This window comes from Diachasma alloeum, unplaced genomic scaffold (assembly GCF_001412515.2).
Source record: "Diachasma alloeum isolate Michigan unplaced genomic scaffold, Dall2.0 Dall_scaffold_00368, whole genome shotgun sequence".
NCBI classification, from domain to species: Eukaryota; Metazoa; Arthropoda; class Insecta; order Hymenoptera; family Braconidae; genus Diachasma; species Diachasma alloeum.
This window is the reverse complement of record NW_021680507.1, coordinates 788,835-815,369: the sequence shown is the minus strand read 5'-3', so window position 1 is coordinate 815,369 and position 26,535 is coordinate 788,835. Positions and strand designations below refer to the sequence as shown.

The window sequence follows — 26,535 nt, the reverse complement described above, 5'->3', positions numbered from 1 at the left end:
AAAAATTGAAGAAACTCCAAAATCAATCACCAAACTACAAAAAAATTCTCAAACCACTGCTGGAAAAATGGAACCACCACTGGAAGGGGTACGTACACAGTGTGAAGTTTCCCCCGCGCCTCAATCACTCGCACCACTTCACGAGCCATTGCCATCATCACTAAGCATGAGCACTCTGAAATCATTAAAAACTAGATTCTCAAGCATGATGTCAAGATTTCCATTGTCGAAGTCCATGATAATGGGAGTGAGTGAGAAGCCAGACTCTCCCGCTACTAATAAAAATCCGAAAGATGTGAGCAAAGAAGAAATACCGATTTCTAACGCTTCTAATGATCCTCCAGGCTCTGAATCATCGGCTGTTGTTGAAGTGATGGATGATGGAGCTTGTTTAGTGATTAGTCCACCCAGAGACTTTGGTGACGACGAAAATGATAAACCTCGGGATTTTCATATTTTGGGGGAGAAGGAAGACGATAAATTAGAGAATTTGGGTGTTGAGAGTGGTTTTAGGCGTGAGGGAGGTGTCAAGGTCATGCGAAGTTCTATTTACATTGAACCTTTGTGTTTTTCTAAGGGGAGACAACATCAAGAAGACGATGAAATGAGAAATATGAGTATTTCTGGTGTTGAAGAAGAAATAACAGATCGAGGAAGAAATAATAAAACTGAAGATTTCGTGGGAGAAATAGAAAATGAAGATGAAGCTTTGCGTTTTTCTAAGGGAAGACAACATCAGGAAGACGATGAAATGAGAAATATAAGTATTTCTGGTGTTCAAGCAGAAATAACAAATCGAGGAAGAAATAATAAAACTGGAGATTTTGTGGGAGAAATAGAAAATGAAGATGAAGCTTTGCGTTTTCCTAAGGGGAGACAACATTGGGAAGACGATGAAATGAGAAATATGAGTATTTCTGGTGTTGAAGAAGAAATAACAGATCGAGGAAGAAATAATAAAACTGGAGATTTCGCGGGAGAAATAGAAAATGAAGATGAAGAGATAAAGATCGATGTGAAGACTGCGGAAGAGAGTGAATTGGCTGAAGAATTTTTCGATTCTTTGGAAGAGTTCATGACGCCGGAAGTGATCGAAGAAATTTTGAAAAATGCAGATGTTGAGGTTGACGCGGGAAATTATTGTAGGGAGGATTTAATTGAGGGGATGGCACCAGAGACTTTTGAATTGATGATAAAGGAGTCTCCTGCGATAACCGTGAACGACGCGGCGCCGGTTCTGGGGTCTCCGGTGGTCCAGGGGTCTCTGAAGATGAATTTAGTGAGATCGGGGGAAGGTCAGAAGTCATTGTCTCTCGAATCTGTTGGAAACGCGTCTGAAAAATCATGGGATGATCCTAATTCGTCTTCTAATGAGGGAACTTCACAGAAAAAATCGAGAGAGGATGTGGAAACAGTAGGAAAAGTTGGGAGAGGGGGTAAAGCTTTGACTGTGAAGAGAACGACGAAAAGGGCGAAGTCTCCGGTGAAGCGGGTTTACGCCAGGAGAATTCCTGTAATGAGATCCGCTAGGAAATCATTTTCTCCACCGAAAAAGAATTTTGGAATTGCGCCGAAGCCTTCGTTCAGAGCTAGAGAGTTGGCCGGAAGGATTTCTAGGTCAATGACTGGTAAGGACAATCAAGTAGAGAAAACTGACATCAATAATGGAGAAATTGGGAAAGACATAGCTTCAGCAAAATCTTGTGTTAAAAATGAAAAGAATTCCCAAAAAATTTCTGTGGAAGAAGAAAAAATTCCACAAGAAGAAAAAGCTCCATTGGATATATTGAAAAACGATGGAAACATTTGCGAAGAGATAACTTCATTAAAAAATTCTGTTAAAGAAGAAAAAACTGCATCAAAAACAGAAATGGAATCTAAAAAGAATTTTGGAATTGCACCGAATACTTCGGTTAGACGTAGAGAGTTGGCTGAAAGAGATTCTAGACCAGGGACTTGTAACAATGATCGAGTAGAGAAAATAGACATTAATAACGGAGAAATTGGAAAAGAGATAACTTCATCAAAATCTTGTATTGAAAATGACGAAATTTCACAAAAAAATTCTGTTAAAGAAGAAGAAATTCCACAAGAAGAAGAAGCTCCATTAGAAATATTAAATGATGACCGAGATATTTGCGAAGAGATAACTTCATCAAAAACTTCAATTGAAGAAGAAAAAACATCTTTGAAAAATCCTGTCAAAGAAAAAATTCTTCAAAAAGGAAAAACTGGATTAAAAATATGTGATGATGAAGGAATTCCAAAAGAGATAACTTCATCAAAAACATGTGTTGAAGAAGAAAAAACTTCTTCAAAAAATCCTGTCAAAGAAGAAAAAAATCGTCAAAAAGAAAAAACTGGATTAAAAATGTCATGTGATAAAGAAGGAACTCTAAAAGAGATAAATTCATCAAAAACTTCTTGCAAAATTCCTATCGAAAAAGCAAAAAATCCACAAGTAAAAAATCCCCCATTAAAACCAGAAACGAAACCTAAAAATACTTCAGCCAAAAAATCGGAACTAGACCTGGAACCCAATCGGCAAAACGACTCGATAAAAACTTCAACCACAGTAAAATCCCTGGATATAAATGTCGCCAAAGTCAAGAGCGAAGATAAAGGGCTGACAGTTCTCGATAGATTGCGCAAATCGCCTTCAAAAATTCCGGTTTACCAGAAGAAACCTCAGACTGTCTCCGTGACGAGTCAAAAAATCATCGAAGTTAGTTCTTCGAAGCCTGTGAGGGCTGAGATAACTCCCCCCATTCGCGCTATTCCAGTATTATCTCCAATTATTCCTTCAGCCAGTGCAGCTCAAACCCACGAAAGCCCTCCCAACCCCTCATGCTTCCCTAAAGTCAACGCTTCAAAGCCTGAAACCGAAGAAAATGTAGAGAAATTAAATCAAAAAGAACATGCAAACCTCCCAAAAGAAGAAATAAAGACTAAAAATACTAAAGAAGAGGACAAAGACCCTGGAAAATCACCAGCTAAGCCACAGGAAAAACAAGAATCAGAACAAATTATCTGTTCAAGAGATCAAGAATATGAGGAAGAGCTCGAAGATGAAGAAATCGAAGGAGAGAAAGAAGACTTTGAAGAGGAGATTGAAGACGAGGGCAGTTCAGACGAAGAGATCCTGGAGATTGTCGAGGAAGAAATAACGTACTCCAGTAATTCATCTTCCACAGGCTCTCAGAAGATGTCAACAGTCCTCGAGAGACGATCGTCTTCAACGGAGGATCTGACAAGCGCTGAGCTGATGCTGCAGAGGACGTTAGACCGAATAAAAGCGGAATTATCGAACTCAGAATTCGAAGATGAAGATGAAGAAGAAGGGATAATAGTCAATTCCAGTGAAGATGATGATGAAGACATCCCAGAAATTTCTGAATATAGTCCTGAACGGAATCTAATAACCGATAACTCTCTGAAATCATCAAATGCGCCTCAAGTTGCCTCGGAGGAAGAAATACCTTCGGAAGATAACAACCAAGAGATCATTGTCAACATAAAACTAGACCCCAAACCCTCGAAATTACTGGTGACAGAGCCTGAGGTAGTGGTAGAGCACACGGTAACTCCCAGAAAACGTTTCTCAATTGTTGCGAGTTATGTGCGACAGTTCGAAGGAGAAATGCCAAAACGTGAGAGAAGAAACTCGAGGGAAGTTTCGAAGGACATTCAGAAACGTGACAGGTCGCCGAAGAATGAGAGGGAGGTCAGTAGATCATCACGGATGAAAAAATTTAATGGAAAACCTTGGCGAATTCGCTAGAAAATTCTGTTGAAGTTCTCTAGAAATTCGATGTGGATTCTATTAAGATTCTAGGGAATCGTTAAAATTCTGTTTGTTTTAATATTTGATAGGAAAAAGTTGATAGATTTTGATTTTTCTGTTTTGAGATTTTTTCTATTGACTGGGAGGGCTGCGCCCCCTGCTCGCTCCGCTCCTCAGCCCCCATGATCCTTATTCTGACACTTGTGACCCTTAATCTGACTCTCGTGACCCTCATTATACCCCTCTTGATCGTTATTTTGACCCTTAAGTTTCAAGTCTTCATTTTGTGTGCTAAATTTGCACCAAAAGTCGATTTGGATTTGTATAATATAGAAAAGATATATAGAGACCCTTATTTTGACTCTTGTGGCCCTGAATTTCTGACCCTCATGACCCTTCCCATTATTTGGACCCTTAATCTGACCTTTTTGATCCTCAATCTGACCCATGTGACCCTTATTCGGATCCTTAATGTTACTCTCATTATAAACCTCGAGACCCTTATTCTGATCCTTGATCTGACACTTGTGACCCTTATTCCGACTTCATGACCTTTATTCTGATCCTCATGACCCTGATTTTGATCCGCGTGACCCTTACTCTGACCTTTATGGCTTTCAGTCAGACCCTCATGACTTTTATTCTGACCCCCATGACCCTTATTTTGACCCTTGTGACCCTTATTTTGACCCTCATAACTTTCATTTTGATTCTCGTGACCCTTATTTTTACCCTTGTGACCTTTATTTGTGGAGTCTTAATTTCGAGTACCAAAGTTGCATCACCAGAAATCGATTTAGATTTTTATAATATAGAGAAAAATTATTGAGCACCGATTTTCCAAGTTTTTTCCACTACATTTTGTTTTGTTTTGCATGACAGGATCCGAGCGAAAAAAACCTGAAAAATTCATGCCCAAATATTCTTACAGAAAAAATTTCAAGAGAGAATATTCATATAGAAAAATCGAAATCTGTCGACTTTTTCCTATCAAATAGGTGATAAAATCAGCGCAAAAAACAAATAGAATTTTAACAAGAATTCCCTAGAATTTGAATAGAATTCCAATAGAATTTTTTAGCGAATTCGGTAGGTTTTTCTATGGAATTTTTTCATACGTGATGAAAATGTCACACGTGAACATTCCCTCCCCAGAATACTTCGAATAGTAATCAGATAATTATCTACATTAATAATTATTTACAACGTAGAAAAACAAAATTAGCCGAGATGTGCATGTCGGGAAGCTCCACCAGTTGATCACAATTTTTCGATTAGAAAAAAAAAATTTATGATGATTTCAGACTCCAAGCTTTTTAATGAATTGCTGAACTAATTCTTCATGATATTAATTGTTCATGTTCATTCATGTAACTGATCAATATTTTTTTTCTAATCAAAAATTTTTTTTGATATCTTCATAGTGTTTTAGGTATTCAATTATTGTCATTTGCCTTACGAATTATGAATTCTTTTCTATGATTTGTCATTTCCTTCAGAGAACGGCAAGACGTTTATTGGCAGAGGGTAAAGTCTCCAATTATGAGGAGGCAGAAATTGCTGCTAGTCTAATCACCTTGAAGTTTCAAGATGATGAAGCTATTCATGCAGCCAAAGAGTGCGGGAGTGTAGAGTCAGCTATTGCTTTTCTCCAGCAAGAGTGTGAATTGTGCACTGGAAGATTTGCAGTCAATCAGGTAGACACGCACGAAAAGATTTGATGGAATTCAACTTTTTTACAACTTATTCTGTTGAGATGTTTTGTATAGAATTTCTTCGGCTCAAATTTTCTAATTTTGCTTCCAAATGGAAGCTTTGTAATCGTTCATTTTTACGATCTTCTAATTTTGCTTGGAAATTATGTAGGATGTCATTAAACGTCAAGATCTGATGTTTTTAGAAAATGTGTGTGTGCGAATTTTTGAGAATTTTGTTATAAATCTTCACGCAAATCACTCAAATTCAATTAGAAATTAAATCCCTTTTGTTGTGATCTAGATGATTTCGATGCTGAAGTGCATCCACAGGTGCTGCAACGATTGCGCCAAGAACTACTTTACGATCCAAATAAGTGACAGAAACATCATGGACGCTGTCTGTCCGTTCTGTAAAGAGCCTGATCTGAAAGACGCGAATGAGGATGAGATCCTCGAGTATTTCAGTATTCTTGATATTCAACTGAAGTCCCTTCTCGATGCACCCATTCACGAACTCTTCCAGAGGAAGTTGAGGGACAGAACGCTGATGCAGGATCCGAATTTCAAGTGGTGTGCGCAGGTGAATACAAGAGTAATACGATAATGAAGAGTAATACGATGTGAAACGATATGATAATGATGAGTCGGTGTTTTAGTGCTCGAGTGGATTCTACGCAAATCCAAATCAGAAGCGGTTGATCTGCCCTGACTGCAGATCTGTGACGTGCGCATTCTGTCGAAGACCTGTAAGAATCTTTATGAATATGATTTATCTCGATATATATTCAACCGTTTGAGTTTTTTCTTGCAATTTGAACTAGTTTATGAAAGAGAAAGAACGAAAAGACTTCTTTCTTGCGTCGACGATTAAAAATGATTGTTCTTGCTTGCGAATAGAAACTTTCACGTACGAAAAAATTTCATAGAAAAACCTAGTGAATTCGCTGGACAATTCTATTAGACTTCTGTTGTACTTTCTATTAGTTTTTGGCCGATTCTATTGAAGTGTAAGAAATGAAATGAAATTCTTTCACACTTGTAATGAGAATACTCCTGTTCCCCAGTGGGAAAAGCAGCACGAGGGAACAACATGTGAGCAATTCTCCGCCTGGAAAGACGAGAACGACCCAGACAATCAGGCAGCAGGTCTAGCCCAGCACCTAGCTGACAATGGAATTGACTGTCCCAAGTGTAAATTCCGTTATTCACTATCTCGTGGAGGTAAGCTACCGAAAACCCAAAAGTAATAATTTCCGTAATGACCAGCTTTCAACATTCCAAGGCTGCATGCACTTCACCTGCAATCAATGCAAATACGAGTTTTGCTGTGGCTGTGGCAAGGCCTTCATGATGGGAGCGAAATGCTCCATCAGTCCTTACTGCTCAAAGCTCGGTCTCCACGCCCATCATCCCCGCAATTGTCTCTTCTACCTGCGCGATAAGGAACCAGCACAGCTGCAAGAGCTCCTGAGGGAGAACAAAATTGAATTCAATACTGAAAATCCCAACAACGATCAAAAGTGCAAGGTTCAGCTGCAGAAGGAGACTCCAACAGGAGTTGTCGATGCTGTCTGCAATTCTGATGTTGTGGAGAATCACGCGGGACTCTGCAGGTAGCTAAAGCGACAATTCAGTAATAAAAAAGCCCATTTCTCGTTAAATTGTTGAATAATAGAAGTTCAATAATCATGGATAATTAATATTTTTCAGGAGTACACGTATGAAAAAATTCTGTGGAGAATTCCAACATTTTCTATAGGATTGTTCAGATAGGATTTCCTATAGGATATTCTATAAGATTTTCAATAGGATATCCTATGAAATTTCGGGTCATGAGGCTCAAAATGAGGGTCAAAAGAGTCATATGGGGGTATATACTAGTCACATGAGGGTCACATGGGGACATATGAGGGTCATACAAAGGTCATAGGAGGCTCATGAGGATCAAATGACCTTCGTATGACCCCCATATGACACGTTTGACCCTCATTGTGACCCTAATACCCCTAAATTTTGTAGAAAATCCTGTTGAAAATCTCATATGAAATCCTATCCGGAAAATCCTATAAGAAATGTTCGAATTCTCCATGGGATTTCCTGTAGGAAATCCTATAGGACACGCTATAGAAAATTCTATAGGATTTTTCATGCGTGTAATAATTAAGATCTTGGATTTTTCTCAAAATCCAATTGTTCCCAAGAAATTCTCGAGAAATGTTGACCTTCGTAACGATTTTGTCGTGACTAAAACTTAAAAAAATTGTAAATAAATCAATTGTATTCAGGATTCACTACGTTGAATATCTCGTGCACAAAATACGTGTCTCAAAGCTGGAACCACTGTCCCTCCTATCAATCGATGACCTTGAAACGTGTGTTAAACGTGCAGGTATCAGTTTACCACCAAATTGGTACAGACGAAATCCCGACGACTATAAAAAAGACTTGTTGAAGGTAAATTAATAGTTGTTGAATTATTATTAAAATACCGGTACTTTTCCCCGCAGGCAGCACTACGTTGAGTACCTGGCCAGTCTAGTGCTCAAGGCTAAATTGGATCCTGTGGAGATATTTGATTTGAACGAGGCCAAACAAGAGTTGCGCCGACGGGGAAAAGTGCCGCCTGCTAAAGCACAGGAAATGTCTGAGATGGAATACCTCAAAGTTTGCATTCAGGTGAACTGAATTGCTTTGTTAACCAGCAAGAGAGAGCACCACGGACGAAAAAATTTAATAGAAAAACCTATCGAATTCGTTAGAATATTCTATTGAATTTCTATTGAACTGTTCTATTAATTTTTGGCTGATTCTATTGAAATGTTCAATAGAAAATATTCAGTAGAAAAAGTCAATAGAATTCAATTTTATATAACTTATTCTATTGAGATATTTTCTATAGAATTTCCTCGGCTCAAATTTTCTAAGTTTTTTCGCTTGATTTTCTTGATGAGAAGAAAAGAAAAATAGAATGAAAAAAACTTGAAAAATTTGAGCCGAGCAAATTCTATTGAAAATATCTAAAAAGAACAAGTTGTATAGAAAAATCGAATTCGATAGGTTTTTCTATTAAATTTTTTCGTGCGTGATTAGTTTGAGTAGTGATCGGTATTGATGATGATGATGATGATGATGAAATTAAAATTAATTGAGTTCGTTATTCAAATTATTTTTTCTTTCTTCAGGTGGTGCAAGAGGAGATTCCATTGGAGTGAAAATTCCAAGCGAGAGTGGTTTTGGATCATTTATACCCTGATTTTATGTATTCAATCGTTTATTACAAAAATATTTATATTAGAGAATAAAGGATGTGAAAAAACGTTTGAAAACATTAAGATTACTCACAATTTCAAAATGTTTTCATGGGATTGTAATCTTTGCAATGATTAACACACCATGTCATTTTGAGTCGGCAAAACGTTGCTGTACAACTCCACAAACTTCTCGAGAGGACATAACTTTGCGCATCCTGGAACGGTTATGCGCGTTCTAATCGGCGGGATTCCCAAGTAGTACCAAATCTGTAAAATAATGAGAAAATATTACTTTGAAATGTTTGATTTTAATCATAATAGGTCTTGTGGTTCTAACGTTTGAATACAAACATTAGTGAAGTTCATTTTCACGCTGTTGGGTTTGAACTCACAACCTTCAGATTAACAGACTGATGCCCTTCCACTTGAGCCGCCGAATTACCCACAAGAAAATATGAATATTAGCTGCAGCGAATTCTACGCAAGTTCTATTGAATGGGAAAAATCGGTAAAAATGATAAAAAATAATTATGAAAAAATTGTTTTGAAGGAAGTTCTTTGGATCAACGACATCAACAGATTTGCCAGTTATAACACGTTTGAACACCAACATCAGTGAAATTCAATTTCACGTTCTTGGGTTTGAACCCACAATCTTCAGATTAACAGGCTGACGCCCTACCACTTGCGCCACCGAATTGACCACAAGAAAATATGAATATTAACTGCAGCTAATTCTATGCAAGTTATATTAAATGGCATTAGTTGAAATGAATAATCCAGAATAATGATAAGAGAAATTATTTTGAAAAGATTTTTTTGTTTTATATTAAGAGTAGTTTGTAACGTTTTGAATAGATACATTTGCGAACTTCAGTTTCCATATGAAGCTGAAACTAGCAGAATATTCGTCAGCGGAAAATTCAATTTAGGGGATATTCAAGTGTAGGAGAGTCAAATAATCATATGTACAATGTTTTTTGAGTGCGAAAAAGTTTGTACATTACTTAAAAACATTTGTTTGTTGGTTTGTTTGTTGGGGCTTAACGTTGCATCGATAGCTAGGTCATTAGCGACGGGTTCGCGACTCTTTATTGTCGTTCGAACTCACGACTATTTCCTCTGTAGCCTATATAGGTTACGATGGTATCGACAGTATTTTGAAGGTGAGAATCAACTGTAGTCAGGTTCTCGAAACACGTAGAACTGCGGGTCCTGTATTTTTACATGATTCGAACATGCTTAACACATTGGGTTTCTCTCATTGTTACAACGTATACTTGATGGTGTCCTTATATTATTTTGACTAAATCAAATAATCCAGAAATAATTCCCCGGTGCTGAGTTGCGAACCCAGGACCTCTGGCTTTGTAGGCGGACACCTTACCCACTCGGCCATACACCCGACTTTAAAAACATTTGTACACCTCTAAATTCGCCTAAGACAAATCTTCTGTTGTCGAATCTTTCGCTAGTTTCAGGTTCATAGTTTCCACTTGGGTTTGAACCCTCAACCTTTACATTAAGGTCAATCCCTTGAGTTGCCAAATTGACCACACCAAAATACAAATCATAGATGAACCAAATGCTGCCCTGTTGAATTGAATAGTTCACAATAAATTATCAATACTGAATAAATACTCACACTAACGTAATACTCAGTCTCATCCTCCAGTAATTCAACAAAAATGGCGCTCGTGTATTCCGGCACATGCGGTTGATAAACCCCGAGTGCATCAAGAAAAGATGTTAAATTAATCTCATGTCCACTCAACAGAATCATTCGCGGTTGAGACGTCCAGTTTCCTCCGGCAACCGCCAACATATTCTCGGTGAAGTTCTTCAGGAGCATTCCTGATGAAATAAAGATGATTATGATCAAAGATCATGCTGGGGCGCTCATTACTGACCTCCACTCAAGGTTTTCATCCTTTGGTTCCAGCTGTAGACTCGATAATTCAGAGTTGTGCAGTTTAATAGTGGTCCGTGAGGGAAAACACCGGAGGTCCAGTGAGGAAGCTCGAGGCCCATGGAATATAACGCCATTAAACCGTTGTAAAGGCCGTCGCAGTGTTTTGCCAGCACAATCGGCTTTCCGGACCACTCCGTGAGGTTTTTCATCATCTCACGGTATTGGCTGAGTTCTTGCTGCACTTCTGGCGAGTCTGCCACGATTTTCAGTTCCTTCACGAATCTAATGAGAATAATATAGCGCGACAAAATACGGGCTTGTTTGCTGTAGAAAGTGGAACCAACCTCATATTATAGATACTTTCGCGCTGATTTTATATCTGTTTGTCAAATCTTTTTAGAATCTCTAGTTAAAAAAAAAATCAGGGATAGCCATATTCATAAATCATGATAACTGTTAAATTTTGAAGCCGTCGTTTAGTTAATATCACTCTTAAATTTTTAGTTATTTAAGTAACCATCAATTTAAATATTCAAATTTTAAACTATTTTATTCATCAATAATTTAGGTAGGAAGATTACCTATTATTCCGTCAATCGATAATTCCTTTTAAGAAATTAGAAATACTTACTTGATGGAAAATTTACAGTTCCAAATTATTAGATATTTAATTCATCATTAATCAGAAATTTAAATTATCAATATTATATTATTTTTCAATTTTGATGAGTATATTTAAACCTTTATTAATGTAAGTCGCAAGTCCTGTTAATATTGACGAAATTTAATATTGATGACAGTCACTGAAAAAAATATTAGTGTTCGAAAATGGCTAAAATGAACAATTTCAGAAATTTATGAAAAAATGAATTGCAACGGATTGTTTACCAGTGAAAAAATCATGATTCAATGGAAATGAGAAAATTGAATAATGATTTTTTGATAAAATTGAGTTATCGGAGCTTGGCTGCGCGCACTTTCATGCGCATCAATTCAGTAGTTAAACGGTATAACTGGTTCACGTCAACTTAGGTCTCAGCGAAGTTTTTAAGAAATATCTCCGAATCTAGGAGAGTTAGCGTAATTTTTGTAATTATCTTTTTCGCAGCTCTCAATTGGCTCTACAAAAAAGGCTGTAACAAAAATTTTGCTATCCGCCTTAAATTTCGAGATATTCGTTGAAAACTGACCAATATTCAAAATCGAGTTGAACCGTTTGACCGCTTCGCTACGGAATTTTAAAATTAATTCCGCGTCCGGGGCGCTTTTGTTACCAAACACGTCGGACGCATAATATCACTCAAATCTGATCTCTTTTGATGAATGGATAATAGTAAATCCAACAGATAATTGTATCTAGAGTATTCCTCTTGCCAATGTTTTTTATTTGGTTAAAACTGTTGACTTCCCTGGTGAAAAGTCATTCTGAATTATGAAAGAGTGGAGTTCCTGAATTGAAACCAGGAAGTAGCGAAAATTATGAAAGACTTTGAAACTCGATTCAGTCTTCCAATTTCCGGTATTGTTATTCAGCGTAAAAATATCAAAGTCTGCTGGTAGATTAAAAAAAGTGATTAGGATTTGGTCTATTTACTGTGGACAATAGTAGGGATGCAAAAGGACATCCTCCCTCTGTGGATAATTGATGACAACTGGTTGCCAGTTCAAATTCGGATGCCAGCGCTGTCGCGCCGCGGGCGGGAAAATTCCCGCCATTGTTGCCAGCAGAGACATTTTCGTTCTATCCACGTTTGTACTGCGAGCAATTATCACGCTCGGGTGATATATGTCTCCAAGCAATTCGCCATATTGTTTACGGATGTAAACACCGAGGTCATACGCACGCTTTTTTCCTATCTGAGAAAAACAACGAAATTACTAGGAAGCGATTGATTCAGAATGGGAAATTACATCTTTCGTGATTATGGAATTATGTCGGTAATGAGTGATTTCGCACTGATAGACTGATTCATTTATTCCAAACGAGAATCGTTAACTATTAACGGATGCTAGAGTTGAATATGATCAAATGAATATTCGTTAAGGATAATCGGGCGAGGAGGAAATGTAGGAGGTGAGGCGGAGGGGTTTCGATTGTTTTTCTGCAGAAATCCAATCGCTGAACAAAAAATTTTTTTCCATTCGGATTCAAAATTCAGGCAATATTAGGGAGTATCTCCGGTTAAAGATTATTTTTGGAGCTAATCAAATTTATTTGTATCTGTTCCACGCATTGAATGGTTTTCAGATTATTTTTTTTTTAATAAATGAAAAAATCTTAATCCATGCGCAACATCATCGGTAGTTTTTTTTTCACCTGGAGCTGGTACCACTGGCTCGAGGGAGGGCCAGTCACAACGCTTCATCGCTCTCTCTCAAGAGACGTTTAAATTGACCGCGCTACCCCCACCCGATCGGTACTTGGGACGTTGCCGCTCGTTCGGGCTGCGTGCGCAGAAATTTCATTTTTAAGGACTTTTTTCGCTATTATTAATAAACAATGCTCCTAGGCGACAATCTTTTTCACTCAAGAAATCAGTGATCACATGTTCTAAATGTGTCTAAAGTTTCTTGACTTTGGCTGCATTTTTTCTTTGGGTTTTACAGTTTTTTTGGTGATTTCCATAAGATCACAGGTTAAATGACCGTTTTTAAAAAAAATTCATAATAAATTAACCATGCTCCCCAGCAGTCTGAAACGTTGCACACGCCTTTTCCATCATTTAAAGAATACGTAAAAAAAATAAAAAAATGGCTGCCTTTTTTCCAACCCTCCCAGCTCGCCCGATTATCCTTAATAGTTCACGAATGGTAGTGATAGGCATATCAATCAATCTTAATTACCGTTAAATTGTGAAGTTGTTAATATTTAACATAAATCCTAAAATTTTAAATATTAAAGTAACCATCAATTTGTACATTTAAATTTCGAAATATTCTATCAACTTATAATTTAGGTAGGAAGATTGACGATTATTTAGATAATCGAAAAGTGAAGTACCTAAAGTTAGAATTAGCTTGTTAACTAAAAAACTACATTTCAGTATTATCAAATATTTTATTCACCATCAATCTAAAAATCTAGCTAATAAATTCTATAATATTTCAATTTTGTTAAATATTGGGAAACTGAATAATATAAGGAGATCATTCTTTTTAATATTGTCAAAATCTAATATTATTGCCTATCTCTGACGAATAGTTCACTTGAAAGGTGAAAAACGAGTTAAATAAGCCTCCTCAAATATGTATTTGTTAACTATCAACGAATGAACATTTGGAGCGACTCTCGTCTCCAACCAAATCCATTCATTAACAATAACTAATCCTTTCTATCAATGCGGGGACAAAAGTCGACTTTTTATTTGGTTGATGACATTTTAAATGAGAAAAATTCATGTGAAATGAGAAATTAGTGAGATGAGCTCATAATTAGGGGACTTACATTCGTTAATTGTGCGGGGCCGTTGGGAGGAAAATCCGAGTTCAAATAGGGACTAGTGGGGAATGGCTCATCGTCGTCGTTCAAAGGGGCGCGATCTCCATGTCGAAATACCTGAAATCAAAACGTTATCACGCGCATGAAAGAATCCAGAAGTGAACATCTCAAGGCATGAACTGTAATGATTTCTTATTTTTTGAATAGGTTTTTTGACCATTGTAATTATTTTTGAAATTCAGATGACAACAGGTTGGCCTCAGCGGTCTTCAGCAATTTTATAAACGTAGAAATGAAGTTGGAGGTGAAGAATTCTTTGCGATGGCCCAACGTTTCGTCTTCCAGGGAAGACCTCATCAGGGGCTTCTTTGTTAATTCAATGTTCTAAATCATTTTTCAAAATTCAGATGACAGCAGGTGGGCCTAAGCGTCTTCCCTGGAAGACGAAGCGTTGCGCCATCGCCAAGAATTATTTGACTTCAACTTCGTTTCTACGTTTATAAAATTGCTGAAGACCGCTTAGGCCAACCTGTTGTCATCTGAATTTTAAAAATGATTTCTTGTTTTTTTTTTTGGATTGGATACAGACATTGCAAAAATAATTCAGTAACAATGCAATAAGAAATTCTATACATAAAATCAGGGATTTTATCTTACAAAATTACATTGGAAGAAAATATTACAAAATTATATAGTTGAAAATTTTATATTTTCAATAAGTAATTTTCCATTAACTCAATGCCACTTACCACATTAACAAATTTGTACTTCACCCCCAGAATTGTCTGAACATCAACGAAAAATACTAGTGCAATAAAGCAAGAAGAAACTCTCATAATGAACAAAAGTGAAAAACTGCGATTCTGAATTTCTCCAAATATTGAAGACCTCAGCCTCACACTTTCGCGAATATCAGACTACGGCACTCAAACCGAACGGCGCTCGTTCGCATCATTTACCTCCCATAAAGAAAGTAATGTAATAAAATTCGATAAAAGGTGAGGCTTATCGCGCAGTCATAAATGGATTTGCGGTGAGTCGCATTCGTCTTACCTGTAGCATTGTGAGATATTTTTACGAGTAACATATTTTCACTCAGTGATGATAATGATTAACTGGGACGTGAGAGTCAGCGAAGTGATCAAAGTCGTGAGGAGACGAATTAAAGAAATTAAAAAACATATCGTTATCATTTTAGATTAGGTTGCATTTGGGAAATCATTAAAATAATTAATGATTAATCATTCATGATTAATCATTAAATCGTTATATGAATAAAATTATTGAATACGGAAAATCATTAAAACCCCCAAAATATTTCATATAAATAATTTGCATTTATTGGTTCCTTAATCCTAATTCAATTGAAAATTCCTATTACAAATACTGAAGGCAACAATGAACAACGATTTTTCATCTTTATGGCATGCAGTTGATATCGTCCACCGAAGGCAGAACATCAGAGTATAATTGTAAAAACCTATTGAGGGGACACAGCCTCCCGCATCTGGGAATGTTTATCTGCGCGGTCTCTTGCGGGTCTCCAAGATAGTAGATTATCTGAAAGCGAAAAAATAAAATTAAGATAAATCAGGTGAAGCTGTGATCAGAATTAATTCGAGATTTTCATTAATGTGGAGGTCATTCTTACCCTGACGAAATGTTCGTTATGCTCTTCTAATAATTCAACGAATAAGGCACTGGAGTATTCAGGCACGTGAGGACTGTAAACTCCAAGAGCTTCCATGAGAGCAGTTAGATTAATCTCGTGCCCGCTCAGCAGCACCATTTTTAATGGAGATTGTTTTGTTGCGGTTGCGGCTAGCAGCATATTGTCAGTGAAGTTCTTCAGAAGCATTCCTGCAATAATTTGTTTATTCTATTATATAACAATTTGAATATGATAATGAATATAAAATAGTACAATTGATTGTTCCAATGAAGACTCTAATCACTTAATATGTCACGTGTGAATAATAAAAAACAAGATTTCCAGATGCTGAATTGAATTTTTCAATACATTTTCAATAATGAAATACAATTATTTGAAAGAATTCTCATGAAATATTTGATTTGTCATGTATGATAACTTCGGGAATTTAGTTTTTTAGAAACATTTCTGAAATAATTTGTTCATTCTGTTTAATAATAATTCAACTATGACAATGAATGTAAAATAGAATGATTGATTGTCACAACGAAGACTTCAATTACTTCATATATTACATGTGAATAATAAAAAACAAAATTTCTAGAAGTTGAATTGAATTTTTCAATACATTTTCAATAATGAAATACATTTATTTGAAGGAATTCTCATGAAATATTTCATTTGTCATGTTGGATGTCTCAGGAATAACTATTCATTATGAATATTTTACACAGTATGTTGATTTGTAGAGATGGATTCGTCGAAATCAGATTGATTTTTTAATTTTCTCACCTCCATTCAACACTTTCAGTCTTTCACTCCAGCTCATGAGCCGATAATTGAGAATAGCGCCGTCATGCAATTTTCCGTAAGGAAAGATTCCTGAGGTCCATTCAGGCAGTCTAAGTCCCATGGCGTTCAACGCCTTCAAACTATTGTAGAGGCCCTCCATGTCCAGAGCACTTTTGATAGGTTTGCCAGTCCATTTGGTGAGGAATTCCATCAGTCGTTGGTACTCTATCAGTTCTCTTTTGAAGTCAACAGATTCTTCCACAGTACTAAGCTCTTCTTTAAACCTAAAGCGAAAATTTACGCATGAGTTGCCGTGAATTCTCAATTTATCTAGTTCCATCTTTATTGTTTATAGACCCAACAGCGAAGAGCCAAGTATCAGGTCAAATTAAATACATTCATTAATACATGCTAAATTCAAATATTGAATTACGTACGTATAAATGGTAGACAAAGGCTCGACAATCATAAGAAAATCTATATAATTTGAGATGTCCGTTTTTCCGGAAATTCATGGACGGTTCTAGGAAGTTCAACAGAGGTTCAGAACGGTACTGAATCCTCTGGAAAGTTCGCGAATCGTCTGGAAAACTACAATTTCCCGGTACAGAATGTTCCAGAAGACTCTGGAATATTCTAGAAATCTTCAAGAATTTCCCGAATAATTCAGCAGCTAACGCTTCCGAAAATCATAGAAGGTCCTAGAAAATTGTAACGCACTCCAGACCGATTCAGCAGTTTTCTGCGAGGAAATTTTTACATTAATTTTGCGCGATTTTACCGTAAAAGCCCTATAATTACACACCACTTATAAGAAAGAAAGAGATAAGTTACGAATGTGAAGATTTTAAAAATTCATGTGCTGTCAGCACAATCTCCGAAAGTAATGATGTTGCAATCTCCAAACTATTCTTACTGAATGTACCCAATCTATTCACTGATTCACATGCCCGAAAGAGAGATGATGTGATTGTTCTAGATTTGGTTGGTGGTAAGTAGAAAGGAACTTGAGATCTAGGATTTAAACTCGGTGGTACCATCAACAGCAGTTGTTGAAGGAATCGTGGACAATCAATGTTACCCGCTTATTAATTTGATCACAAACAAGATTGATGCTACTGTGCGTCTCTCCTGTAGGGAAAGAACGTCAAAACAATCACAGAGTTCAGATCCATCACAATCTCTCTCTGGGTACGTCCCATCTGCTTTCCAAGATAAAAACGTCAAGAACCTCGAGAATTCTTTTCGTTTCGCTTTTCGAATTGATGTCACTCACCGCGGACAATCCTGAGGCCTCAGTAATGTATCAGGATATGGAATGTAGTTGGCGATAACCGGCTGCCAGTTGAAGTCCGGATGCCATTTCTGTTCAGACGCAGGTGGGAACATTCCTGCCATCACCAATTGCAATGACATCTTCGTTCTATCGTAGTCCGAGCTGCGAGCGATAATCGCACTTGGATGATACACATCGCCCAGGAAATCGCCGTACCTCTCACGTATGTGAACACCAAGATCATACACGCGTCGCTTCCCTTGCTAAATGAATCATAGAGGATCAATCATTCAATTTCACGTAACAATTTTCCAAAATCATTGCATCACGATTACTAAACTCCAGGAGTAATATCCGGATTTTTCTCTTTGTTCATAATCTTATGACTTACGTTAGTCAACTGTCCCAACCCATAAGGGTAGAACGTCCAATTGAGATATGGACTAGTGGGAAAGGGCTCATCATCGTTGTCTAACGTGGTCCTGTCTCCATGACGAAAAACCTGAAATTGAAATTTTCATAAATCTGATGTAGATCCAATCATTTCGTACAAAATTGTTGTTTTTTCTTGCGAATGGGAACATTGTAGTTTTCAAACCCAAAATTTTCTATTTTTTGTGTCAGGATGACTAAGAACATAAATAATTGAAATCAATTAAAAATAAATCGTCAGAGAAATCCCATTCGGAAGCTAATTGCTAATTTATTAGAAAATTATATATACGGGCTGTCGTTACGGGGTTTTTACTCGTGGAAATTTGGCGGGCGGATCCGCAGGGAGGCCTGCCAACCCCACAAGTAGAAAAACCCTATAACAACAGCCTGGACAACATATTCCCCTAGTAATTTTCACTTTTACGAGTTTGGACAAGGGCAACACTAAAAAATATGTTGTTATGACGAAAGCAATTTCTTTTCTACTTTTTTTACTTTTTGTTTATTAAAAAAAATCCCTAAAGTGATCACTGAATTGAGCCGTAAAGACATACCACATTCACAAACTTGGTGTCCAATCCGACAATGGCATGTGCTCCAACCACAATCAGCAATGAGATGATTTGAGCGTGAAGAATCCTCGACATGATCAAGAGTTATCGAAGCACTTCACAACTCAGACTAATGTTTATGTGCGGAAGGATCTCCCTGCCCACACATTATATACCTCAGGATTCAAAAGGAGTTAATTTGCACTTGCCGATAAGGAAATCGCAGAGCAATTAAAATAAATTTACAAGTGAGTTGTAGTACGCACGGGAGCCGTTATTTCCCCGTTGGTTTTCCTGTGTCATTGCTGGTCAGGCTCGATGGAAGGGAGAAAATTACCGCAACGCGAGGAAATACATCCGACTCGTGTCATTATGCGAGGTACGTCATGGAGATTGTGTAATGCTAAAGAATCGGGATATTTTTAGAATCTGTTGTACAGGCAATTAAGTCATTACTCGAGTCCAGGCGTCACGTGCATATTGATTCACATATGTCTGGCCTTTTTCCCGCGGTTCGGGGTATTCAGGTCTTCCTTGATAGGCGGAACGTGCCCGCAGGAAAATTTAGTGGGATTGTGGTTCAGGGAAGTCCCATAATATGTCGTGGTCAACAGACAATTTCTTGAAAACGAGTGATTTTAATCGAAAAGTTATACTTAGCGTGGGGGTGTTTATAATAGGCGACTGGATTTTTCCTCCGGAAGAATTACCTCTTGGAAAGAATTCCACGGCGAAATTTTTCAGCGGCGAAAAAGTACGGAAAGCCTTATAATATAAAGGATTTTAGGCTCTAAGGGGTGAATCCTTCAGGGAATGCATTTGATAGTTGATCATTTAATCAACTTCTCAAATCCGATGGCTTCCGTCATGAATCAATTGTTTGTTTCATCACATAATTTGCATACTCCAGTTACATGCAAGTTTCACGCTGACAGTGCTTAATGTCCACAAACCAAAGTGACGCCGTAATCATTCAACTGTTTTTTGATTATTTTCGACAACCGCAATTGTAAATAATAATTGTGTACTTGTAGAATTGCAATTTTTTAAAGATTTTTTTTCCAATTTTTTGTAATTCTTTGGGTTTTTTTTGAAAAACTGTAATTTGGTGAAAAATTAATACAATTGATGTTTTTATTGTAATTCTCGAGTTTCAGAAATTTGACATTAATTTATTTTTCTCCATAAAACTATTCATTTCGTAGATAATGAATTAATTATATGAGTAGTTCTATATTTTGTTCTTGTAGCGTGACGTAAAACTGGTGATGATAACTTCGATTAGTGACCCCTTCAGACTATCTAGTGCGTCATAAGAAGAGAAAGGAATTGATGACCGGGGAAGCACTGTTGCTTCGAGATTCTATTTATCGATATACTTTCAATCCAGGTATTACGATTCAAGGAGAACATTGGTCAACGAATAAGTACAAATTATTCAGTGTAAATGCATTTATTAATCTCCCAATTCTCAGACCAACGTGGAATTAAAAGTCATTTATGAAAAATACAGGAAAAAAAAAGGAATAATATAAAATTTTTTAAAAATATATGAACGACTTGAATGAATTAATTTGAAGCTATGATTTCGTTTTTGTTTGAAAGTGATGACTGGGGAAGTACTTTTTCCTCGAGGAAAACATTGACCAACGAATAGTTACAAATTATTCAGTATAAATACGTTTATTAATCTCAATTCTCACATCAACTTAAAATTAAAATTCTTTTATGAAAAATACTGGACAATTTTCTATTCATATTATGGCACACATTGGACATCCTCCGCCGAGGGGAAGATGTCAGAGTATAATTTTATGAACCTGCTGAGAGGACATATCCTCCCACATTTGGGGATGTTCACTTGGACTGTTTCTTGCGGAATTCCGAGGTAGTAGAATATCTACAAAAGAACAAAACAATAAAATTAATTGAATGAGTTTGAATTATTTCAATTAACATTTAGCAAATATTTTGATGAATTTCGTGATCCTTACCCTGACGTAATATTCATTATTATCTTCTAGTAATTCAACAAACATGGCACTGGAGTATTCCTAGAATAATTTCAATAAGGTTCATTCGGAAGAGTCACAAAATTTTTAAAAATACATGAGCGGTTTAAGCGAATTCATTCGCAGTTATGATTTCGTTTTTGTTCGAAAGTGATGGCCGGGGAAGCATTCTTCCCTCGAGAAAAACATTGACCAATGAATAGTTACAAATTATTCAGTATAAATACGTTTATTAATCTCAATTCTCACATCAACTTAAAATTAAAATTCTTTTATGAAAAATACTGGACAATTTTCTATTCATATTATGGCACACATTGGACATCCTCCGCCGAGGGGAAGATGTCAGAGTATAATTTTATGAACCTGCTGAGAGGACATATCCTCCCACATTTGGGGATGTTCACTTGGACTGTTTCTTGCGGAATTCCGAGGTAGTAGAATATCTACAAAAGAACAAAACAATAAAATTAATTGAATGAGTTTGAATTATTTCAATTAACATTTAGCAAATATTTTGACGAATTTCGTGATCGTTACCCTGACGTAATATTCATTATTATCTTCTAGTAGTTCAACAAACATGGCACTGGAGTATGCCGGTACGTGAGGTTTATAAACTCCCAGAGCATCCAAAAGAGCTGTTAGATTAATCTCATGGCCACTTAGTAGCACCATTTTCACTGGAGATTCATTCTTTGCGGTTGCCGCGAGAAACATATTATCAGTGAAGTTCTTCAGAAGCATTCCTACAATAATTTCAGTCAAGTTTCACTCGGAAAAGTCATAAAAATTTTAAAAATATGTGAGCGATTTGAGCGAAAGTTGCCCTGATAAATCAAACTCAGAGTTAACTCTAGGTTCATGGAAATTTCCCAGAGTTTCTCTCTTTCTTCGCTGGGTTTTTTTCCATAAACCCAGAGTTGACCCAGGGTTAACTCGGGGTTTGATCTATTAATGTGAGCGATTCGTTTTTGTATTAATTCGAAGTCATGATTTTATTCTCGTTTTTCTCACCTCCATTCAACATTTTCATCCTCCTGTTCCAACTGACGACTCGATAATTCAGGGTTGCGGCGTCATGCATGATTCCGTAAGGGAAGATCCCTTCAGTCCATTCAGGCAGGGGAAGCCCCATGGAGTACAGCGCCATCAAACCGTTGTAGAGCCCCTCTACATCCTTCGCACGCTTTATTGGTTTTTCAGTCAATGCCGTAAGGTCTTCCATGAAGTCTTTGTACTTAGAGAGTTCCAGTTGGACTTCCGGGGATTCCTCCACAGCTTTCAGCTCTTTCTTGTATCTGAAATGAAAATTTTTATATTAGTTTTGGGGGAATTATGCCTACGGATGTGAAAATTCGTTGAAAATTACCCCTGAATTTCAATAATTGGGTAAGCTGTTAACTCTTTACTCATTTTTAGCAAAATTCTAGTGGAAGAAGGCTGTAAGTTTAGTAAAAATGACAACTTCTTACACAAAAGCGTTTATGAAAATCTTCGTTAGGGCTCGGCAATATTTTCGGGTACGAAAATATTTAATAGAAAATCGCTAACGCTTTCTCCAAGAAATTCCATTGAAATTTGATGAGAATTAATTTGATTTTAGAATTTCTATTAGGAAATTCTAAAATCTAAAATTCTAGAAAATAATTCTGAAAATTCTAATTCTATTCGTTCTATGCGCCAATTCTGTTAGGAAAAGTATGTAAATGTTGATTATTCCATATAAGTCATTCCATTCAGACGATTTTTGTAAAAATTCATGAACAAGAATTTTCCAAGTTTTGTTTATTAGATTTCATTATGAGAAAAAATGAAAATATTACGGAAAAAATTTGGAAAATTTGTGTCCAAGAATTTCTATAGAATAATCAATATCTATCGTTTTTTTATTAAATATGTCTCAATAAAATGACAGGGTGAAATCGCATCTTTATCTTCAATATGAATTGACACAATAAATGATGGAATTTTTTAATAGACTAGAAACCCCCAATCTAGAATGGGGCGCTAGCAGGAAGAAAGCGTGTATCGAAATATAATATTAATATTATAAAAAATATCTATCGAAACAAATCTATCGAAATAAATGTATATAAAAACATCTCATCTCATTTCAAAAATTTTGCGATAATCGCCATGCATATATATCTATATATTAATACAATAATATAATATATATATTATATTATTATGTATTACACTTTGGACTTTTTTTAAATTACTCATAACTCAGACACTAATTTATCAATTGAGCTCAGTTTAGGCTCATTACAAAGGGAAAGAAATGTTCTTTACACTGAAAAAAAAAATATTGAATTTCATCAATATTTCAAGTTGTCATTAACATTTTAAAAAAAGTCAAAAGTGTCCATTTTACCCCAACCTCCCCTAATATATAATACATATTATATTATTATATTATAATATTATTATAATATAATTATATTAAATATATTATTAATATAATATATAATACATATTATATTATAATATTATATATATATATATCACGCAATGACGGCTGAGCTCTACGCCTACTGATACTATATATACAGTAAGGCACATTTACTGACTTCAAAATCCGCTACAGTCATCTTTTCGGGAAGGGAATTGGAATAGAATTCATCCGCTTCCAATAAAAATTCAATAGAATCTCTTAAAGAAAGCGCTAGGTTTTTCTATTAAATGTTTTCATAAGTGTCATAATGGCTTTTGCATCCACATTATGTTTCATTCCCCGTGAAAACTAACCGTGGGCAACTCATAGGTCTCAGTAGAGAATCAGGATACGGCACATAGTTAGCAATAACCGGTTGCCAATTCAGAGCTGGACGCCACCGTTGTTCAGGTGCAGGTGGAAACATTCCCGCCGTCACCAGTTGCAGTGACATCTTCGTTCGATCATAGTCTGAACTACGAGCGATAATCGATCTTGGATTATAAATATCGCCTAGAAAATCGCGGTATCTCTCGCGAATGTGAACACCGAGATCGTATTCACGCTGTTTTCCGGCCTAAATAAAAGAGGGATGATTAGTTATTCAATTCTGCAAAATTGCATTTTGATGACTTAGCAGGGAGAAAAAAGCTGGAGACAAAGTACCGAAGGAGTCAAGTAATCGTGGAGCGAACTCGATTTTTCAGTAGGGGAGGGAGTGCCTGTACCATTCACCTGAGGAATAACGACAATTCTTGCAGCCCAAACCATGATTTCGGATAAAAATTACAGTTGCAGAGCATTCTTTGGCTATTCACGTAGATATTTTGACATCATAGACCCTCACTTTTGGTGAAATTTCGATAATTTATTAAAAAATTATGATGGGAGCTGAGTGAGCGGTATTGGCCGCATGCAGCCTGTACCGCTCACTAAACTCTCGGTTTCGCTGTTTGATAATTTATTCAAATTTCAGGAAGAACTGAGAGTCTATGATGTCAAAATATCTATCGGTATAGCTACACGGAGAAAACTATTTGGTGAATTTCACCAACTGGTTAGTAATTTATGTGAAAACTTGTTGTTGAAAAAAATGAATTACCAACTAGTTGTTGAAATTTACCAACTGGTGGGTAATCCATTTTTTTTCAACAACTACTTGGCGAATTTCAACAACAACAATTTTACGTAAATTCATTCAAAATTCTTAATCTTCCCAGAAAATTCTAACTTCTCAGCTATTAACGGTCATTGAAACAATTTTATTGATCACTCGAATTTATAAAAAACAGAAGATTCCAAAAGATTTCCATTTCTGCCGACGTTTCGGACACACAAGGTATCCTTCATCAGGCCAATAATTTATTCTATGTGACTAAAACAAAATCAAACAGTTCTATTGTAATAATATTCCAACTAAATTGCAAAAAATAATTGTATAAATTACAAAGACAACAATTTTCTTCGCGTAAAGAATGCTATGCGATTGTAATTTTCAGACGAAATCATGGGTTGAATGTACGAGTTATTGTGATTCCTTACGGCCGGAATGACAAAAATGTCCTCCTGACAGAGAGATTTTTATACTTTTATCCATTTCGCTCCTGTCGCACTGTAAAATTTGCCACGATTTTCTAGGTAATTTCTATCCAACTTCTCTCTCCGTCACGAATTTTTTTAGTTTACGTTAGTTAATTGCCCCGATCCGAAGGGATAGAACGTCCAGTTCAGATATGGGCTGGTGGGAAAGGGTTCGTCGTCGTCAATCAAGGGAGTCCTGTCCCCATGGCGAAATACCTGAAATGGATTTTTAAAAATTCGATCTTTAAGGCATGACTAAAAAATATTGTTATGATATGGAGGTGTTTTTCAACCGTGATATCAACATAATGTTAAAATCATAAATTAGCGGAAAAATTGACAAAATTCTATTAGTTTTGGCCGATTCTGTTGAAGAATTCTGCAGCTTCATTGCGCATTTTTTTACAGGAAATTTCCAATAGAAACAATTTTATAGAAAAAATCTGTAGAATTTCTAGATCTTTCTAATTGATTTCTAATTGACTTCCTAATTGATTTCAACTCTATTTTTGTTATTATCATTCCAAAAATGAAATAAAAAAACGAAAAAAATTTAAGACATTTTCATGGAAAATATCTCTAGAAAGATTGTGCAGGAAGATCGAATTCTATTGATTTTTTTCTGTACAAAAATTTTTCATTGAAGATTTCCATTCAAATCAACTGCGTAAATAAGCTGTGGAATTTTTAAATCGAATTGATAAAAAACAAATAGAAAATTTGATTTAAAGAAATTTTGATAAAAATTGAATAGTTTTTTCTAGTGCATTCACTTAATTTTCTTATGAAATTCCCCAGTACGTGTATGCAATTTTTAAATAGAATTGATCAAAAACCAATAAAAAATTTGATGTTAAAAAATGAGATAAAAAGAATTGGCCAAAAACTAATAGAAAATATGATAAAAATTAAATAGTATTTTCGAGTGCATTCGCTATATTTTTCTACAAAATTCTCCAGTACATGTATGCATTGACTCACCACATTCACTAATTTGTACTGCAATCCAACAATCGTATGTACTCCAAGCACAAGCAGAAAAAAAATTATCCGGGAAAGCGGAATCCGCGACATGACGACAGTAATTTTCCAAAGGACTGAGCGTTGACAACCCAAAGATTTATGCTTATATATAGGCCGAGATCCTCTCGGGATCACATTATTATACATCAGTGCTCATTATTGGCATACGTTTGTTGTTTAATTTATGGGATGAATGAGTGAATCACGAGTCTCAGTAGGAGACAATGATGATAATAATTCTATTGTTTTTCCTGTAAGGCTTCTGCAGAAGGAAAAGAATGGGCGAAACAGGAAGAAAAATCTGAATGGAAATTCGTTAATTTATGGATTTTCAGAGGATTCTGTCACGTGGAGGAATAAAAAAACCAAAATCTTCCACACCGTGAATTAATCAAATAGTTGTCGATGTAATACATTTCGAAGCTCGATTGTAGACAACTTTTTACAACTCATCACTTAATCGCGATTCATACACTTACACTTGCGGATGACTATGTTGCACATGACCTTGGATGAACTCCTCCAATGATTATTCATTTTTCCTAAATTTCTTATTTTCTAGAGGGAAGAATTTGGATCAATCTTTTAATGTTGATAATTATTGAAGGAGTTCACTTAAGGTCATAACTAACATGATTATTTTCTAATGCAATATAATTGACATAATTTAACCCTAGTTTGGTCACCTGAC

At 36.1% G+C, this 26,535-nt stretch overlaps 4 protein-coding genes across 4 annotated transcripts in view; 1 reads left to right on the top strand and 3 right to left on the bottom strand.

Annotated features, from left to right (window-relative positions):
* The window catches only part of LOC107041541, a 28,521-nt gene extending 19,696 nt beyond the window's left edge, over positions 1 to 8,825 (top strand). Inside the window, exons 14-22 of the mRNA XM_029126341.1 lie at positions 87 to 3,724; positions 5,284 to 5,481; positions 5,783 to 6,061; positions 6,138 to 6,227; positions 6,546 to 6,702; positions 6,764 to 7,094; positions 7,767 to 7,892; positions 7,989 to 8,157; positions 8,664 to 8,825. Of these exons, the coding sequence (XP_028982174.1) occupies positions 87 to 3,724; positions 5,284 to 5,481; positions 5,783 to 6,061; positions 6,138 to 6,227; positions 6,546 to 6,702; positions 6,764 to 7,094; positions 7,767 to 7,892; positions 7,989 to 8,157; positions 8,664 to 8,693 (5,018 nt within the window). The 3' untranslated portion in view covers positions 8,694 to 8,825. The remainder of the gene's footprint in view (positions 1 to 86; positions 3,725 to 5,283; positions 5,482 to 5,782; positions 6,062 to 6,137; positions 6,228 to 6,545; positions 6,703 to 6,763; positions 7,095 to 7,766; positions 7,893 to 7,988; positions 8,158 to 8,663) is intronic.
* Positions 8,719 to 14,999, bottom strand: LOC107041583 (venom acid phosphatase Acph-1). The gene is made up of 6 exons (XM_015262191.2): positions 14,833 to 14,999; positions 14,090 to 14,200; positions 12,239 to 12,501; positions 10,643 to 10,926; positions 10,378 to 10,586; positions 8,719 to 8,999 (listed from the first exon to the last, which is right to left on the bottom strand). Exons 1-6 carry the CDS (start codon positions 14,917 to 14,919, stop codon positions 8,865 to 8,867), a joined length of 1,089 nt encoding a protein of 362 aa, XP_015117677.1. The 5' UTR covers positions 14,920 to 14,999; the 3' UTR covers positions 8,719 to 8,864.
* Positions 15,000 to 15,425: 426 nt separating this feature from the next.
* On the bottom strand, positions 15,426 to 18,944 carry LOC107041561 (venom acid phosphatase Acph-1). The gene is made up of 6 exons (XM_015262165.2): positions 18,792 to 18,944; positions 18,194 to 18,304; positions 17,803 to 18,065; positions 16,527 to 16,810; positions 15,735 to 15,943; positions 15,426 to 15,643 (listed from the first exon to the last, which is right to left on the bottom strand). Exons 1-6 carry the CDS (start codon positions 18,882 to 18,884, stop codon positions 15,503 to 15,505), a joined length of 1,101 nt encoding a protein of 366 aa, XP_015117651.1. The 5' UTR covers positions 18,885 to 18,944; the 3' UTR covers positions 15,426 to 15,502.
* Positions 18,945 to 21,013: 2,069 nt separating this feature from the next.
* On the bottom strand, positions 21,014 to 25,913 carry LOC107041557 (venom acid phosphatase Acph-1). The gene is made up of 6 exons (XM_015262161.1): positions 25,803 to 25,913; positions 24,927 to 25,037; positions 23,555 to 23,817; positions 21,818 to 22,101; positions 21,341 to 21,549; positions 21,014 to 21,246 (listed from the first exon to the last, which is right to left on the bottom strand). Exons 1-6 carry the CDS (start codon positions 25,893 to 25,895, stop codon positions 21,106 to 21,108), a joined length of 1,101 nt encoding a protein of 366 aa, XP_015117647.1. The 5' UTR covers positions 25,896 to 25,913; the 3' UTR covers positions 21,014 to 21,105.
* Positions 25,914 to 26,535: the final 622 nt, after the last annotated feature.

Bases quoted from the DNA above. Each gene is read 5' to 3' on its own strand.
- LOC107041557 (XM_015262161.1), bottom strand. From the start codon at position 25,895: ATGTCGCGGATTCCGCTTTCCCGGATAATTTTTTTTCTGCTTGTGCTT. The intron at 23,818-24,926 runs GTAAACTAAAAA...TCTTTTATTTAG, and splicing joins GATCGGGGCAATTAACTAAC to GCCGGAAAACAGCGTGAATA. The intron at 21,550-21,817 runs GTGAGAAAAACG...AAATTATTGTAG, and splicing joins GATGAAAATGTTGAATGGAG to GAATGCTTCTGAAGAACTTC.
- LOC107041561 (XM_015262165.2), bottom strand. From the start codon at position 18,884: ATGTCGAGGATTCTTCACGCTCAAATCATCTCATTGCTGATTGTGGTT. The intron at 18,066-18,193 runs GTAAGTCATAAG...TGATTCATTTAG, and splicing joins GGTTGGGACAGTTGACTAAC to CAAGGGAAGCGACGCGTGTA. The intron at 15,644-15,734 runs GTAAGAATGACC...TTTCGCTTTCAG, and splicing joins ATAACGAACATTTCGTCAGG to ATAATCTACTATCTTGGAGA.
- LOC107041583 (XM_015262191.2), bottom strand. From the start codon at position 14,919: ATGAGAGTTTCTTCTTGCTTTATTGCACTAGTATTTTTCGTTGATGTT. The intron at 10,587-10,642 runs GTCAGTAATGAG...TTATTTCATCAG, and splicing joins GATGAAAACCTTGAGTGGAG to GAATGCTCCTGAAGAACTTC. The intron at 9,000-10,377 runs GTGAGTATTTAT...ATTATTTTACAG, and splicing joins AGACTGAGTATTACGTTAGT to ATTTGGTACTACTTGGGAAT.